Source organism: Hyla sarda, chromosome 3 (genome assembly GCF_029499605.1).
Source record: "Hyla sarda isolate aHylSar1 chromosome 3, aHylSar1.hap1, whole genome shotgun sequence".
Classification (NCBI taxonomy): Eukaryota; Metazoa; Chordata; class Amphibia; order Anura; family Hylidae; genus Hyla; species Hyla sarda.
In genome coordinates, this window is record NC_079191.1 from 188,152,924 (window position 1) to 188,169,642 (window position 16,719).

Here is a 16,719-nt window from a genome sequence, read left to right on the forward strand (position 1 = left end):
ACTGCAATGTGTTCCGCGCGTATTTTCACCTGAAGAAGGAGCAACGCCATTCTTCAGGTGGAAATTTTAAAGCTGATTTTCCATTCACAAATTCCAAAGTGTGAATTTTTGAATGGAAACCCGATTAACTATACTATACATTTTTAGTAAGCAAAATTTCTGCCTGCAATTTCAAAACAGAATTTCAGGTGGAAATTTTGTAGTGTGAACCTAGCCTAAAAGTGAATGGGGTCTGCTGCTCCTGTTAACAGTATACTTAAAGGAGAACTATGGGATTTAACATTTTATCCCCTATCATAAGGATAGGGGATAAGTTTCAGACCGCTGGGGCCCCCCACGATCTCCCGTACGGGGCCCAGGCTCTCTGCATAGAGAGCGTGTGTCGACCACCGCACGAGGCGGCGTCAGACACGCGCCCTCCATTTACTGCTATGGGAGAGCCGAAGCGCTGCCTTCGGCAATTTCCGGCTCTCCCATAGCAGTGTATGGAGAGGGCGTGTCGGCCGCTGCTTCGTGCGGTGGTCAACACGCCCTCTCTAACCAGAGAGTGCACTTAGTAGCCGGTAACATTGTACGGCTCCCCACCACTGCGGGTGCGCACCAGGTTTGAGCGAGACGGCAAACTGTCCAGAGAGATCACAGGATCCGTTCGGACTGTCCAGCTGTTCTTTCTTTTTTTTTTTTCTTTTTTTTTTATTGAAAGCCGAGGTATGTGCTCTCAAATCACCCAAGTGCAAGTAAAATGTGCAAGTGTTCACACAAAAAAACGTGCACAAGGATGCGGTCTATCGCAAGCCCTTCTCCGAAAGGAGAGAGGCCCCCCAACAAACCAAACCCTTCGCCTCCGGGCCAAAAGGCACCTGCGAGGTTCCAGGTACGATGTCCCCTTTCGCCGAAGCTACTCAGGGACCGAAAGTGTTCCCGGCAAACAACTAGGCGTTAACCAGGTTTTCACCAAGGAACCAGTAAAACCGGTTTGGCATCCTGCCGAAACAGGATGCCACGGGGTATAGCAGGGAGGTGAGGAACCTAATGGCCACACACACCTCCCCTAGACCGGCAGGAGGGACACCCAGAAGGGCTACCGCACCCTACCAAATCCTTGTGAACAAACGAACACAAAAAGTGGACACAGTGACAAAAAATAAATAAATAAGTGGATGTGCGCAGTGTGTAGTCCAGCTGTTCTTTCTACCCCACAAAAGTGGGGCGCTCTCACAAATGTGCCATTTCTGTTTATAGCAGAGGCTGTGTAGTATCAACAGCCCCTGGCTCTGTGTTTTTTCAGGTGTTGGAGACAGACAGTCTCACACATATGTGTATTCCTTTAACCCCTGAGGAAGTCCCCCCCCCCCCCCCCCCCCAAGAAGCAAGAAGGGGGATGGAAACGGGTCGGGTTTGTTTGGGATATGTGGTTAACACACCTTGATAGTTAACAGGCACTGTATTTAACAGTCAGTTATTGGTATGTGTAATTGAGTGGATCAGCACTGTTCACTATTTCTCACAAATATGTTTGATCCATTTGAATATTTATCTAATTAAAAGGTATATTTTATACACTTCCCTCAAATTTTGATTTTCGATCACCACCATCCGCCAAGGGACAAAAAATGACAGTCTGTCACAATAGGTGATCACTGTAAGTTGCATCTTGGATAGAGTAAGTCTTACATCCAAAACAATAGGATAAAATGTCTTGATGTTATATAGAGTAACCATACCCCACCAGCGCAATCTTGCAGGTTACCCGAAGGAGCACTGCTGACGGCACTGCTTTGGGTGTGTGGGTGTCTCTTTTAGGCAGTGTTCGCATGACATTGCCCCTAAATGCGGTGTGCCAGCATAACATGTCGGCGCTAGGATCGCTCGAGAATGCAACGTTGCATAGACTACAGTGCATTTCGTGCTGAGTCTGCAGAAAGGATAAACATGGCTATTCTTTTTGCTGACATCGGAATTTGAAATTCTATGTGAACAGAACAGCAGAATCCCATTGTAGCAGAATCTCTTTGTCGAATTCCATCCGGAAATTCTGCCATGTGAACATAGACTTACAGTGTGCCTTACATTTGGGAGGTAAGCAAGAAGTAGTTGACAGATGTAAATGAGTACAGTGAAATCTCTCTTTGCGGACACCTCCCAATAGTGGACAGTTTTTAGTTACCTGGCAGAGTCCCATAAGACTTACAGGGGTACTCCACTTGCCAGCGTTCAGAACATTTAGTTCTGAACGCTTAGCGCACACTGCGGGGGTTGGCCACGCCCCATCGTGATGGCCGCTACACCCCCTCCCAAAGACTTGCATTGAGGGGTCAGGGGGCGTGACATCACAAGGGGGTGTGGTCGACCCCCTGCAGCGCGCGCACAGCGTTCGAAACTAAATGTTCTGAACACTAGCCAGTTGAGTACCCATTTAATGTATTTGCGCCCTCCGAATAGGGGACACTCCCAATAGCAGAGGTGGACACGCCCAATAGGGGACAAAACACACCCAATAGGGGACAACCAGGCTTAAGTGCCGGCCCTACCTTGTATACAGGGCTGCCATCAGGGAGGTACATCCAATACATCAGTAAGGGGCCCAGGCTCCCAGGTGGCCCGGGCCTCTTCTGCACCTACCTGCAGCATCCCCAGCACAGAAGCAGTGGTCTCCTGCTTCTGTACGTCCACCGTGCTACTTTATTCCCTCTGCCAAATCATCTCCCCCCCCCCCTTGACATCCCCTGTGCTACATCATTTCCCCTTGATCCCTCCCAGTGCTATTTCATTCCCCCTTTATTTCCCTTTGTGCAAATTCATCACCCACCCTCTACCACCCCCTGTGCCATTTCATCCCACCTGTGCCATATTATCCCCCTTTATCTCCCTGTGCCAAATCTTCAGATGGGATCAAGGGGAAATGATGTGGCACAGGTGGTAAGGGTGGGGGGGGGGGGGGGTGGTTGATATAGCACAAGGCACAGGGGGAATAAAGTGGCACGGTATAGAGGGGGAAGGAAATGGTACATGGGTTAATAAGGGATGATTAAATGGCATTTGGAGGTTCTACTGTAATAATGCTTTTTTCATGTTTTTTTTTTTTTTTTTTTTGGGTAATTTTTGTATTCGGTCATTTAGAAAAAAAATTTAGTCTTTTTTTTTACCAATAGGGACATCTCTCAATAGCGAACACTTTTTTTTATTTCCCTTGAGTGTCCGCTATTGGAAGATTCTACTGTATTACTGAAGAATCAGACTATACAGGGTTAGTTCAGTGTTAAGAGTCCCATCCTTCTTGTAAAGGGGACCCTTTTTGTTACTTTTATATCGGGGAATAGGCAGACATCCTATGTCCTGGAATGGTGGAGCTTCCTATTACAGCTTAGTGTGTATAAGAAAATAGAGCATTTTAAAATATATATTTTAAATACTACATATTAAAAATCCATTATATGTGGCCAGTTTTCTATCCATGTATTTTTGATGATTATTTCCATTTAAATGTATTTTATCAGGCGGAAGGTGATAAGGATTGTTGTTCTGAAATCCTGAAGTCTGATGAAAATGGAAGACCAGGAGAAACAAATCTTCAGGTAACTTATTTTCAGCCCTCTTTAGGCTTTTTATTTCAATTGGTGTCTTAGTTAGAGGAAATGGTTACAAAATGAACACAACGATGCTCTGTCAATCACTGGCCGCAGCTTGGCAAGCCTCACTGTCAGTTCTCCTGGCTGTATACACTACACTTTGCAGTTTGGGGGAAGCAGACTCACCAGCCACGAATGGGGCGCCCTGATACCGGAGCTATGAGGAAGCAGAATAAGGTGGGCTAAAGTGTTTATAAGGCAGTCTGGGGGCAATAAAACCTATTATATTCCTCTGGACAACCCCTTTAACCACTTAAAGGAAAACTGTCAGCTTGCTCCCCCCGCACTAACCAGCATTACTGGCTGGTAGTGCAGGGGACGCTGATCAGTTTGATGCTTACTGTGCCCGGATCCGCCGTGCCGTTTGGCCGTAATCTTCTATTTTCAATATATATATGCTAATTAGGTGCTAACTTGCACGGGCCGGGCTAACTCTGACGTCAGCGTTTTTGTCCGCAGCGCCGCCCAGCTCATCAATATTCCTCCCCTCCCTCCGCCTCTCCCTCTTCATTACAGAGCAGGGAGAAGAGGGAGAGGTGGAGGGAGGGGAGGAATATTGATGAGCTGGGTACATTTACTCGGGCGGCTCAAACTCCCAGCGGGAAACTCGCTGTGAACCCCCGCCCGTGTTAATGTACCCTAAAAACACTACACTACACTACACAAAATAAAAAGTATAACACTACATATACCCCTACACAGTCCCCCCCAATAAAAATGAAAATCGTCTGGTACGGCAATGTTTCCAAAATGGAGCCTCCAGCTGTTGCAAAACAGCAACTTCCAGTATTGCCGAACAGCCACTGACTGTCCAGGCATGCTGGGAGTTTTACAACAGCTGGAGGCACCATTTTTGGGAAACACTGCTGTAGGGTAATTTTGGTATCAGAGGCAAGTGTAATTCTTGCATCCGGGTCTGTCCCTATGCAAATCCCTCACTTTGGATCCCTGTCGTATTTCAAGGCAACAGTATAGTGCCACATATGGGGCATTTCCGTACTTGGGAGAACAAGTTGCCTAACAAATTTTGGGGGCTTTTTTTTTCCTTTTACCCCTTATGAAAAGGTAATTGTTAAAAAAAAATATATATATTTTTTTCACAAACATGCAGGTGTTGCCCCATACTTTTCATTTTCACAAGAGGTAAAAGGGGAAAAAAAAAAACCCAGAATTTGTAACGCAATTTCTCCTTAGTACGAAAATGCCCACTATGTGGGTGTAAAACGCTCTGCGGATGCACAACAGGGCTTTCTTGGACCCCATTTTGGAAACTACACCCCTCACGGAACGTGACAAGGGGTATAGTGAACCTCAACACCCCACAGGTGTTTAACGAATTTTCGTTAAAGTTGGATGTGAAAATGAAAAACAAATTTTTTTTTCATTAAAATTCTGGCATTACCCTACATTTTCACAAGGGAAAATAGCCCCCCAAACTTTGTAACCCCATTTCTTCTGAGTATGGAAATACACTATATGTGGCTGTAAAGTGCTCTGCGGGCGCACTACAATGCTCAAAAGAGAAGGAGCGCCATTGGGCTTTTGGAGAGAGAATGTATCCAGAATTTAAGGCCACGTGTGTTTACAAAGTCCCATGGTGCCAGAACAGTGGACCCCCCCCCCACACACACATGTCCCCATTTTGGAAACTACACCCCTCACGTAATGTAATAAGGGGTACAGTGAGCATTTACACCCCACAGGTGTCTGACAGATTTTTTGAACAGTGGCTAGTGAAAATGAAAAATTTAATTTTTAATTTGCACGGCCCACTGTTCCAAACAAATCAGAGCTATATAACACCTATTTACCCCTGCCTGTGAGTGTTGATTTCCTAGATTTCATGGCTCAGTTATTGGGTGATGATGGGCACACAAAATAATACTGCAATACCACACACTGTTTCTGGAAGAAATAAGATATGTATGTGCAATCCTGGACAACTCCTTTAATTCAGGTATTTGCGACCGGAGCCTGACTGTCAGTCACAATTGGGCTCCCACGGACAGGCACCACTCCTTACATGTCAGGCATTTTGCAGCAACTACAACCACAGATGATGTATGTAATTTGCATGAACAGGAAATTAACAGCTGGTTCACCCGTACTAAACCCAATACACAGGGTTATAGTGCGGATGAACTGCATTAAAACGAGATCTGGGCTGGTTCCAAGGATAGACCAGTTATTACCTGCCATTACTATTATGTTGATCGTCAAAATGGAGGCGGGACCCCATAATTTTGTCTATTGTGTTTAGTGTGGATAGACTGGCTGTCAGTTTCCCTTTAATGCAAATGACATACATAATCTGTGGGTGTAGTTACTACAGAATGCCTCACATGTAAGAAGCCATGCCTAAAAGATCTCCATGGGCGCCCAATTCTGACTGTCCGTCAAGCTCTTGTCGCAGTCACCAGAATCGGAGATAATCCTTTCCCCAGCCATCTAAAGGAGTTAAAAGCTTATTTCTTCCAGAAACAGTGCCATTCTTGTTCTCAGTTTGTGTGTGGTATTGCAGTTTAACCAAGTTGTAATCCCACACACACTGTTTTGATTCTCTGTAGGTACACAGTAGACATATAGGTTGAAAGTAATGGATTCCGGTCTTTTTTCAACGCAGCAATACATTTATTTCCCTGGATAACACCTTTACTTATTGACCACTTCATTGCATTCGCAGCACCCAGACTGTTTGACAAAGGGAGGGGGCTCCTCTTTTTGGCACTCTGTACCACTTGATACCAGTGGTGCCATCAGTTTCTGCCTATTAGGTCAATCATAATACAAATAACGAAGCGATATAAAAAAGCAAAGTTATATTCAATAAAGTTTATTAAAGGGATACTCCGGTGAAAACCTTTTTTCTTTTAAATCAACTGGTGGCAGAAAGTTAAACATATTTCAAAATTACTTCTATTAAAAAATCTTAATCCTTCCAGTACTACTTAGCTGCTGAATGCTACAGAGGAAATTCCTTTCTTTTTGGAACACTGATGACATCACGAGCACAGTGCTCTCTGGTGACATCTCTGTCCATTTTAGCAACCAGGCATAGCAGATGTATACTAAGGGCAGCATGGTGGCTCAGTGGTTAGCACTGCTGCCTTGCTGGGGCTTGGGTTCAAATCCCACTAAGGACAACAATAAATAAAGAGTGTGCTCGTGATGTCATCAGAGAGCATTCCAAAAAGAAAAGAATTTCCTCTGTAGTATTCAGCAGTTAATAAGTACAGGAAGGATTAAGATTTTTTAATAGAAGTAATTTACAATTATGTTTAACTTTCTGCCACCAGTTGATTTAAAAGAAAAAAGGTTTTCACCGGAGTACCCCTTTAACCATAAAATCATTAAATGAAAACGCCCCCTCCTTCCTAAAAAAAATATCAAAATATATAAAAAATTTTTATTTTAAACATATTTAGTATAATGGCAAAACCCATAGTATAAATTTTTAGTTTTTTTTTACTGCATGACACATTATATATATTTTTTCATTTCAAAAACTGCTTGACCTGTATACTAAAGACAATGGTAGAGTCAATATGCAGTAAACAAATGAATAATTTATGTGGACCCCCAATATGGTGCCAATGAGGCTGTGATGCGAGGCTGGAAAAGTGGGGAAAAAAAGACTGCTTGGCCATGAAGTGTTGTAGGTGTTATCAGAGATAAGGATGGGGCTGGATGGACATAGGTATAGTAGCAAAACAAAAACAAAAAACTACTTACGAACCAAAGACATAGAATACGCAACAAGTTTTATTCCACAATGTTTTGAGGTGTTTTTTTATTTTTTCTAGGAAGCATCTTTGTACTGTTACTGACTGTTACAAATACTTTGTATTTTTCTCGGTCGCTCTTAATTGGGGGACACAGATACTGTTGGGTATATGCTCTTGCCACTAGGTGGTGTTTTAATCAGTTTTAGCTAGTGTCTGTCAGTAGGAGGCAAGACACAGGTCTGGTGCTCTCCAGACCTGGTCTTATTTTTCTTTCTTTTTTTCTAGTTTCCTAGAATTTAGACTTTCTCTTTTTTATTTTCTGTAGGTAGGGGAAACAGGAGCATGGTGCTGCCTGATCCCCCACTTGCGATGAAGCGGCATGGGACATAGAGTATGGACTGTTAAACCCTTCTCGCCAACACCAGGGTAGTATCTCGGGTACGGGTCCCCTCTTGCCCCTTCTCACCCCGCTATGGCAGCCTGGCATGATGCAGTGTGGCGTTAAGCTGTCCGAACACTGCATCAGGTGAGTATGAGGGGATATCTTCCCGGTAGGTGAGTATTCCGTCCCTCATCTCCCCACCCTCCCTACATTCCTTCCAACTGTGCATAAACTGACTGCTTCAGCAGTGGGCTGCCCGCAAGCCTTCCGCAGCAGGAGTTGTTGCAATTCACCCTGCGCTGCTTTCCCTTGCTTACACTTTGCTGGCGGCCATGATGGCCGGGCAGGAAAACTGAGCATGGCTCCGGCCCCAGTCCCCACTCCTACAGCGCGGGCACTAGCGCTGGGGATTTACTTTTTCTCTTTCCACCCGCCGCTTACAAGGTAAACTGGCGGTCATTGTCTCTAAGCTGGGGGAGTCAGGGCTTGGCTCTGCCCTCTTTCCCCACTCCGGCGGCTGGGGACATTACTTTCTTTTTCCCTGCTGTTTTCGCCACCGCAGCTTACACTGTAAGCCGGCGGCCGCTGTCTTTGAGCTGGGGGAGTCGGGGCTTCGCTCCGCCCTCCTCCCCTGCTTCGACAGCTGGGGACATTCTTTTTTTTTTTTTCCCTGCTACACTTGCCGCCGCAGCTTACGCTTTAAGCCGGCGGCCATTATCTCTGAGCTGGGGGAGTCGGGGCTTAGCACTTCCCCTTCTCCCCCGCTCGGCAGACGGGGACATTTCTTCCTCCTCCCTGCTGTCCTTTTCACCGCAGCTTACACTGTAAGCCGGCGGGTGTTGTCTCTGTATGGGGGGAGTTGGTGCACTCTCCTCCCCTGCTTTTGCAGCCAGGGACATTCTTTTATTTTCCCCTGCTACTTCGCCGGAGCAGCGGACATTTCAATGTGAGAAGTCGGCGCTTATCTCTGCCCTCCTTCCACATGGCAACTGTGCGGCATTGTCGCACCCTGCAGGGGTCATCAGACCTTGCACGCTCTTGCCGGTCCTGTCTGGAAGCCCTTCCTTCAGACTATCAACTTCTGCACGGTCCTCTGGCTTCCTTCTGCGCTGCTTTGCGCCCATAAGTAAAAAAAAAAATAAAAATAAAATAGATATATATATTCTTTTTTTTTTTTACTCCCTACCTCTGAAGTTTAGCGAAGGCTCAGCGCCCCCCTGTGGCCCAGACTTTTATTATTGCCGGCACTTGGTTTTTGGCATACCAGTGAGCTCCATCTAGTGGCAATTTTCTAAACCTGCATCTCCATGCAGTCACCTCTCCTCTCGGCCCTCCGACCAACCCAGGGGGTTGTTTGATGGGGTTTGGGGGGTTAATTTTATGTTGCCTTCCGTCACCCTGCAGGGTGACTAATTTTGATTACATCAGGAGCCATTCCCCTTACTTATCGGCATATGGGCTTAATCAGGACTCGGACCTCCCACATGGGGTCCTGGGGATACATTCTGTGACTACCTCACCCAGCGGCAAATCGCCGAGGAGTGCCCTAGCTGGTACTTTAGTGATGGCTGAGGGACCCCACCCTGCCATGCCAGTGCCTTGCGGCTGGGGTTCCGATACCCCACTGTTAGTGCAAGGTGACCGATGGAGTGACCCAGGTTATTCAATTAACCCATTACCAGTGAGTCAGACAGTAGTCTGCGTGGTTCCTCTGCCACCAGTTGCATCACGTGGCTGCTGCATCCGCAGCTTGAGTTCCGGTGCCCCACTTCTAGTATCTAGCAGAAGTGACTGGCATGTCCAGTGGACCCTACGAGGATACAAACCACGGCTCCTCAGCCTCTCCCCGATATCCCAGGATGGCACGGATAGTATCCAGGGCTCATAGGCCTCCCTGCCCTCCCACATACGTCAAAGGGGCACGGTGATTACCTATCTGTGCTGATGTCCCCTTATTGCCATCGGCCAGCACCTAGAGCTGTACCCTATTGATTAGCCAGGCTGTCTGAACAGTCTTGACGGGTCTCCCATCACAGGGCTGCAGCGTGCATGGCTGGGGTTTTCCGTACCTTGCTGCCAGTGTGCGGCATCAGGGAGAGCGTCCCTGCAGGTACCAGAGGCTGTATGCCAGTCAGCCATACTGTGGTCTGCAGGTCTGCTGCACCACCAGGTCGCCCTTTAGGTCGTCCACACTCCGGTATCCCACTTTCTGTTGAGGGAGTGACCCTGTATGTTCATGGATCCCGTACCAGTCAGCCAGACTGTTGTCTGCGTGGTTTCCTTCTCCATTGGGTCACCTATCATACATTCCCGTTCCATGACGGAAGTTCAGGTAACCCTCCACTAAGGTGGGGTTCCATGTGAGTGACCCCAGGTTTTCAATGGGCTGTATACATTGCGCCACATGGTGGTTAGCAGGGTTCCCTACTCTACCAGGTGCCTCATCGCATATGGCTGCTCTCAAGGCTGTAGGCTGGAAACCCACTTTCAGTGTGTGAGTCTGACTGCAGTGACCCGGTGTGTCCCATGGTTCCTATGCCATTTAGCCAGACTCTGTCTGGTTGGTTTTATGATCCTCCAGGTCACCTGCCGCTCCTGTGGCTGAAGTCTGGTGACCCACTTTTTTTGTGTGGTCCGTTTGACCTCATACCAGTAGGTCTGACTATGTCTCCATGGTTCCTGCTTCATTTGCACCCAAAGTGCCTTTGTGGTTAGTCGGACCTTATACCAGTAGGTTTGACTGTCTGCATGGTTCCTGCTCCATTTGCACCCAATTTTCCTTTGTGGTTTGTTGGACCTTAAACCCGTAGGTCGGGCTTTATATCCAGGGTTCCTGCTCCACTTGCTCCCAAAGTGACTGTGGTTCGTTGGACCTTATACCAGTATGTCAGGCTGTGTCTGCATGGTTCCTGCTCCACTTGCACCCTTCTTATCTTGCTTCTGTGACAGCAGGGTGTGGGTGTTTCCTGCAGGTTCAATAGCAGCAGAAATGGCAGCTATCTTTGCTACCCTTTCAAAGGGCGTTAGGTTGGTCTGCTCAGGGCATGGTTTTGTGGTTATGGCACACCTGTTAGCAAATGTCCGTCAGACAGGAGTAACACCTATGTCTGCAGTTTTTTGTTTTCTTTTGTTTTTGGGGTGGCGGTCTGGGTACCCCTCTACTTGAGGTTACTGCCTCTGTCTACCTGCATATGCTAATTTTCTCTTGAATCAGTTGGTTCTCTGGATGGGGTTTCTCTAGTTGTTACCTTTTTTTTTTACATTTTTTTATTTTTTTAAACTATCCGGGCTAGCTCTCTGTTGGGCCTCCAAGACGACCTTTCTTGTCTCTCTGTTGCCTTTTGGTTCAGAGTCTCTACAAAAGGATGGTTCCTTCCTTTGGTGTCTTTGTCCGTCTCCATGGGCGGTGGGATCTTCCGGACGCTCAGCTTACGGGCCTCATTTGCCTCTTGGCCCAGGGTCTCGTCCGTGAGCATTACTGACAAGTGGGTTCAGTCTCTGGACTGACTCCCTTCCTCTGGTGGTTATTCTTTCCCACCCTAGGGACTGCTTATGTACGTCTCGACGGTATCTGTGTCCCCCAATGAAGAGTGACCGAGAAAAGGAGAATTTTTTTGTACTCACCGTAAAATCTTTCTTGTAGCTTTCATTAGGGGACACAGCACCCACCCATTTCTTCACGTCTTGTCCGGATACTCTTTTCTAGTTACTGTTTTTTTTTCCAGGATTCCTTACTAGGGTCCTTCGGACATATATCTTGGTTGGCTTCTCCTACTGCATTGTGGCAAAACTGATTAACTCACTGCAGATGTGTGGGTATATCCTGCCAGGGAGGAGCCGACTTTTTTTTCCTAGTGTCAGCGCCTCCTAGTGGCAAGAGCATATACCCAACAGTATCTGTGTCCCCCAGTGAAAGCTATGAGAAAGATAGATATTTTACAGTGAGTACAAAAAAAATCTTCTTTTTCCATGTTGGCATGCCAGTGAGCAAATTTGCCATCTTATCTTGTTTTTACTTTATGTATAGGAAGAGCTACAGATGTTCCGAGCTCGCTGGATGTCTGAACTTACTCCAGGGGGGAGTTTTGATGCAGAGGTTCAGTCTCACAAAGGAACAGCGAGAGGGTCTGTTGGAAAGGCCCAGGATACCAAAGCAAAGCAAGAATGGGCAATGGAGGAGAAGGTAGTGTATTTTTCCTTGCCGGATATACTAAGGCTCTTTTCACACTATGTTAGCGGTGTCCATTTACTGTGCATTTAAGTGTCATAGTAGCCTTGTGCATGCACTATAAATGTTTTCATAGAACCTATTACCCCATAAAGGCCAAAAGAGTGTCATTTTGGCTTTCATTTGGGTGGTATGCATTGGAGTTTGCTGTAAATAATAGCATAGCCTGCTGTACAGGTGAAAACATTTTGCATGAGGTATACTTTTTTTTTAATACACTTATGTACTGTGGTGGCATTCATCATAGTTATACCTTGCGGAATTCCCTGACAAATAGCTTGAATAAACAGTGCAAGATGCAGTGTGCAAAGATCCTAAGCTGTGTCTGTTTCACTAATTGATGTATCTGCACTATGTATACAGAAGTACATTTTATGTTATTTCCTTTTTTGCAAACAGGCAAGAGAACTTTTTCTTAAAGCTGCAGAACAAGAACAAAATGGGGCACTTTATGAAGGTACCTATTATTTTTGTTCCCCCAGAATAGCTTCATAAATGTGTTTTTTTCATTACAGTAATATTGATGGAAAATTAAAAATCCTTTGGATGGATTTTTTTTAACTTTATTACCAGTTGTGCCTCTGAAATCAACCTTTTGACGGTTGTTTTGCGTCAAAAGGATATATTTTTTTGAATACTCAACGATTGACAAAAAGCAAAGCTGCTATTTACACATACCAAATACTGCCTTTAAATGGTTACTGTCATTATAAAAAACTTTTGACATGTTGCCAAAAAGTTGTCAGGTTTTGATCACATTGGGTCTCACTCCTGAGACCTTCTGTAATTTTTTGTTATAAGCTAGGGAAGCGCGTGGCGTACTCCCTGGCTGTCAGTCAAATACAACCTTTTCTCTATAGGGCCATGTTCACACTCCTAATTTGTGCGGAATGTTCTCATGGAAAACACGTGCAAGCATTCCGCAGTTTTGAAGAATCCAGCGGGCGCTAGGATTGCTCAGAAATGTACAGTCTCATAGACTGCAATGCATTGCCAAGCAAAATCTTAAAAACGAATAGACATGTCTATTGTTTTTGCAGATGCTGGAATCGGGATTTCCGTGTGAACAGTGCAGTAGAATCCCATTCTAATTCAATGGGACTCTGGTGCAGTGAAATGTCCGTGCGGAATTCCGCTGTGTGAACATACCCTATGGGGGAGATTTATCAAAACCTGTCCAGAAGAAAAGTTGCTGAGTTGCCCATAGCAACCAATCAGATTCCTTTTTTCATTTTTGACAAGGCCTCTGCAAAATGAAAGAAGCAGTCTGATTGGTTGCTATGGGCAACTCAGCAACTATTCCTCTGGACAGGTTTTGATAAATCTCCCCTTTTAAGTCTACGCAGAATTGTACTGAAAAAAAGGTTGAATCTCTGCTGGCTGGCCAGGGAGTTGAGCGCAATGCTGCATGCTTCTCCAGCTTATAACTAGCGATCACAGATGATCTGTTGTTTTATTTTTTTTAATTTTTTTTAAATGTCAGTAACTCATTGACTGGTACATCATAAAATTTTTCTCCAGTAATAGTTGGTAGATTATTGTTGTTTGTGAGGTGAACTGTTTATGGAGACTATTTTTTCTTAAATGGGCACTGTCAGAACCCAAAAATGTTTTATATGTTGTTACTGATGACAGTTAAAGACCTTTTGTAATATGGTTGTTTAAGAAAACAGCCCCTGAAATTCTCACCACTAGGGGTCCCCATACCAGTCTTGCAGCATCAGGCTTTTCCATGAGTCATGGACAAACGATAACTCATGGAGAAGGCTGCATAAGCAGACACACCAGTCACCTCCCACCACCACAGGGGTTGGACAGACCTCCTTCTTTCCCTGATTTCTAACACTGTGAGCTAATGAAAAGAGGTATTTTTTTATAATAAATATAGGTGAGAATTAGGTACTAAGTTGCATATTATATTTTCCTTTTTGTGGGATTTGACAGGTATGTTTTAAGATAAATCTGTAGCAAAATCTTAATCTGCAATGATGCATAACCTGCTTCCACTAAAAATGGTTGTGTATGGAGGCGTGGCCTGGCGCTTGGTATGAGCGTTCGCACTTAGTGAGTGCTCCCGTTTAGAGCCTGCTGATTCCTTATCCTGATTACTCATCCTGGCTTCTCAGACTCCAGTGACCCGTTCTAAAGCCAAGGAGATTCCCCTTGGCAAGATCCAAGCCGCAAGATGGCGCCGGTCCTGCAGCTGCGGCCCAACCATCCTACTCTGCACTTGGGCCTCAGTTTGAGCTGACGGAGGCCTCGGAGTCTGATGCGGACACCCCTGAGCTGACTCTCCGGGAGGATAGGGAAATGCAACTTACCACTATACAGACCAGCAGCTTGTCCCTCACGGGCAAGATGAAGGAGGTGCGGGTGGACGTGGGACTCCTGCGGCAGGACATGCGCAACCTCAGGGACCGGGTGACCAGAGATTGAGCAGCGTGTCTCCGTACTCGAGGACACTGGGTCCCGTCCCTGATTCTATTGCTGCCCTTTGCACCCAAGTGGAGCAGGCAAAAACAAAAGAATGATGATCTAGGGAATAGGCTGCCCCGAAATAACCTCAGAATCATCGGCATGCCTGAGCGCGTAGAGGGGCAAAACCCAGGCGCGTTTGTGGAGAGTTGGCTAAAGGATTTGTTCCCTGATGTGGACTTTTCTCCCGCCTTTGCAGTGGAGAGGGCGCACTGCGTCCCAGCGAAGGCGCCCTACCGCAACCGCTGCTAGCCAGACTTCTGAACTGTAGACTTGGTCCTTGGCGTTGCACTGAGACTACCTGAGATACGCCATGATAATACCCGGGTGTCCATATTTCCGGATTTCTCCTCTGATTTACAACACCACAGGGACACATTTGCTGCAGTCAAAGGCCTCCTTCACAATAAAGGGATTGCCTACTCTATGGCTTACCCTGCCAGACTGAGGGGAGTGGATGGGGACAGAGCCATGTTCCTTTCTACCCCTCAGGAAGTAGATGACTGGCTCAAACGCCAGCGCCGTGTCAATTGATTCTGGATTTGGCAGCTGTTATGGGACTCCCTGGTGTATACTGAAGCTCCCTGCTCTCCTCATCTGTTGAACTTTTTGTCTGTGCCCGCGGACTCTGATATGCATGCAGGCCCTGGATGCTATGTGCCTTCCTCTTTATCCTTGGATTACTTCACCTGCTGAGACATTGCCGAGGGCACCGGTGCCTTTCCTGGCCCTCCGGCCTGAGTCTCTATTCATGTTGCGGATGTCTTATGTGCCCAGTTACTTGGACTCTCTCACTTTGTTACCTTTGCTCCTTGATTTTTGCTCTCTGCTAATTCTTCTCCCTGATTCTCCTTCATTCCTTCCCCTGACTCCACTGCTTTCCGGCCTCCCTCTTCGAGTTAGTCTCCCCTGGATCTCCTTTCTCTTTATTTCCTCCGTATTCCCCTTTCCTCCTCCTTCTCCTTGTACTTCTACATGTCATTGCAGGCTCTCCCCACTAGATGGAGCCATAATCACAGAGATCCTACCGTATCTCTGTATGCTGTTCCTCATTGTGTATTCATTATTTGTTAGTTTGTCCTTCCTTATTGTTACCTGGAAGCTCATTATGCTACTTAACTCATATGTAACTGTCTTCTTATTTTTGTTGCTAGTGTTCACTCATTTTTGTGCTGCCGCTGTTTCCATATTGTTTGTATCTGATGGTATTGAGGTATGGCGTCTTTAAAGGTACTTTCATGGAATGTGTGGGGCCTGAGGTCACCCAGGAAAAAGTTGCTAGTTTTTTCACAGATATGTAGACTTAACCCCCATAGGGTCCACCTGCTGTCTCGCCCCTGGGTTCAATGGTCACAACATACCTTCCACACCTCCTTCTCCCGAGGGGTGACGGTCCTAGTTCACAGATCTGTTAGGTGGGGACCCAGGGTTGTCCATAAGGACCCCCATGGTCGATATATCTTTATACATGCCTATGTTAACAATGCTCCTTTATGTATTTCTTTTTATGTATATCCCTCCCTTAGACATCAGAATTGTGCACCAAGCGATTAAATTTGCTGCTGGATACCCTACTGCTTACACAATATGTATGGGAGACTTTAACCTGGTTCCTGACCCGCTGCTAGATAGACATAATCCTAGAGCCCAGTCCTCGGTTTTGGCCTCGGGGCCTCAGTTAACGCCGCTCTCCTCACTCTTGAAGCAGGTGGGGTGGCTTGACTCTTTCTGACTTCACTGCTCTGGATCATGTCTATTCCTGTTTTACTATTGATAGGAATGTCCTCTTGCGCATTGACCTAGCTTTCTGTAATGCTTTATGTTACTCCCAGGTGGAACATGTCACTTATGAGCCTAGAGCCATATGATGTGACTGTTCTAGTGTCCACCTTTTGTAGGCCTTAGGCAGTGGAAGACCCACCCCGTCTGGTTAGACCTTATTGTTGAAACTGACAGGATACTGGACCAACTGACAGTACTGAGAGGGAGACTCTGAAGGCATACTTACGTCAGTGCCTCCGTTCTACAATCTCCTTTATTAAAAGGGACACTTCTAGGTGGGAGGTAAAGCTGGCCGGCAAGTGTACAGAGTTGGAGGAGCTGTGCATTCTAGATCCTTCAGAGACAAATAAACATGCGTGGCTTTCTATGGGCCGCCTTTATATGATGCATTTAAACGAGAAAATGAATAGGAAATTGTTTTTCATGAAACAATTTTACTTTGAACGTGGATACCAGTCTAGTAAATTGTTAGCTCACTTGGTGCGGCAGCATTCTGCT

The 16,719-nt window shown here is 46.1% G+C and overlaps 1 protein-coding gene across 1 annotated transcript in view; it reads left to right on the plus strand.

The window, feature by feature from the left end:
• FBXO9 (F-box protein 9) overlaps positions 1–16,719 on the plus strand; it is a 53,763-nt gene that overhangs the window by 7,524 nt on the left and 29,520 nt on the right. Inside the window, exons 2-4 of the mRNA XM_056565730.1 lie at positions 3,498–3,575; positions 11,764–11,919; positions 12,364–12,421. Coding sequence (XP_056421705.1) covers positions 3,498–3,575; positions 11,764–11,919; positions 12,364–12,421 — 292 coding nt within the window. The remainder of the gene's footprint in view (positions 1–3,497; positions 3,576–11,763; positions 11,920–12,363; positions 12,422–16,719) is intronic.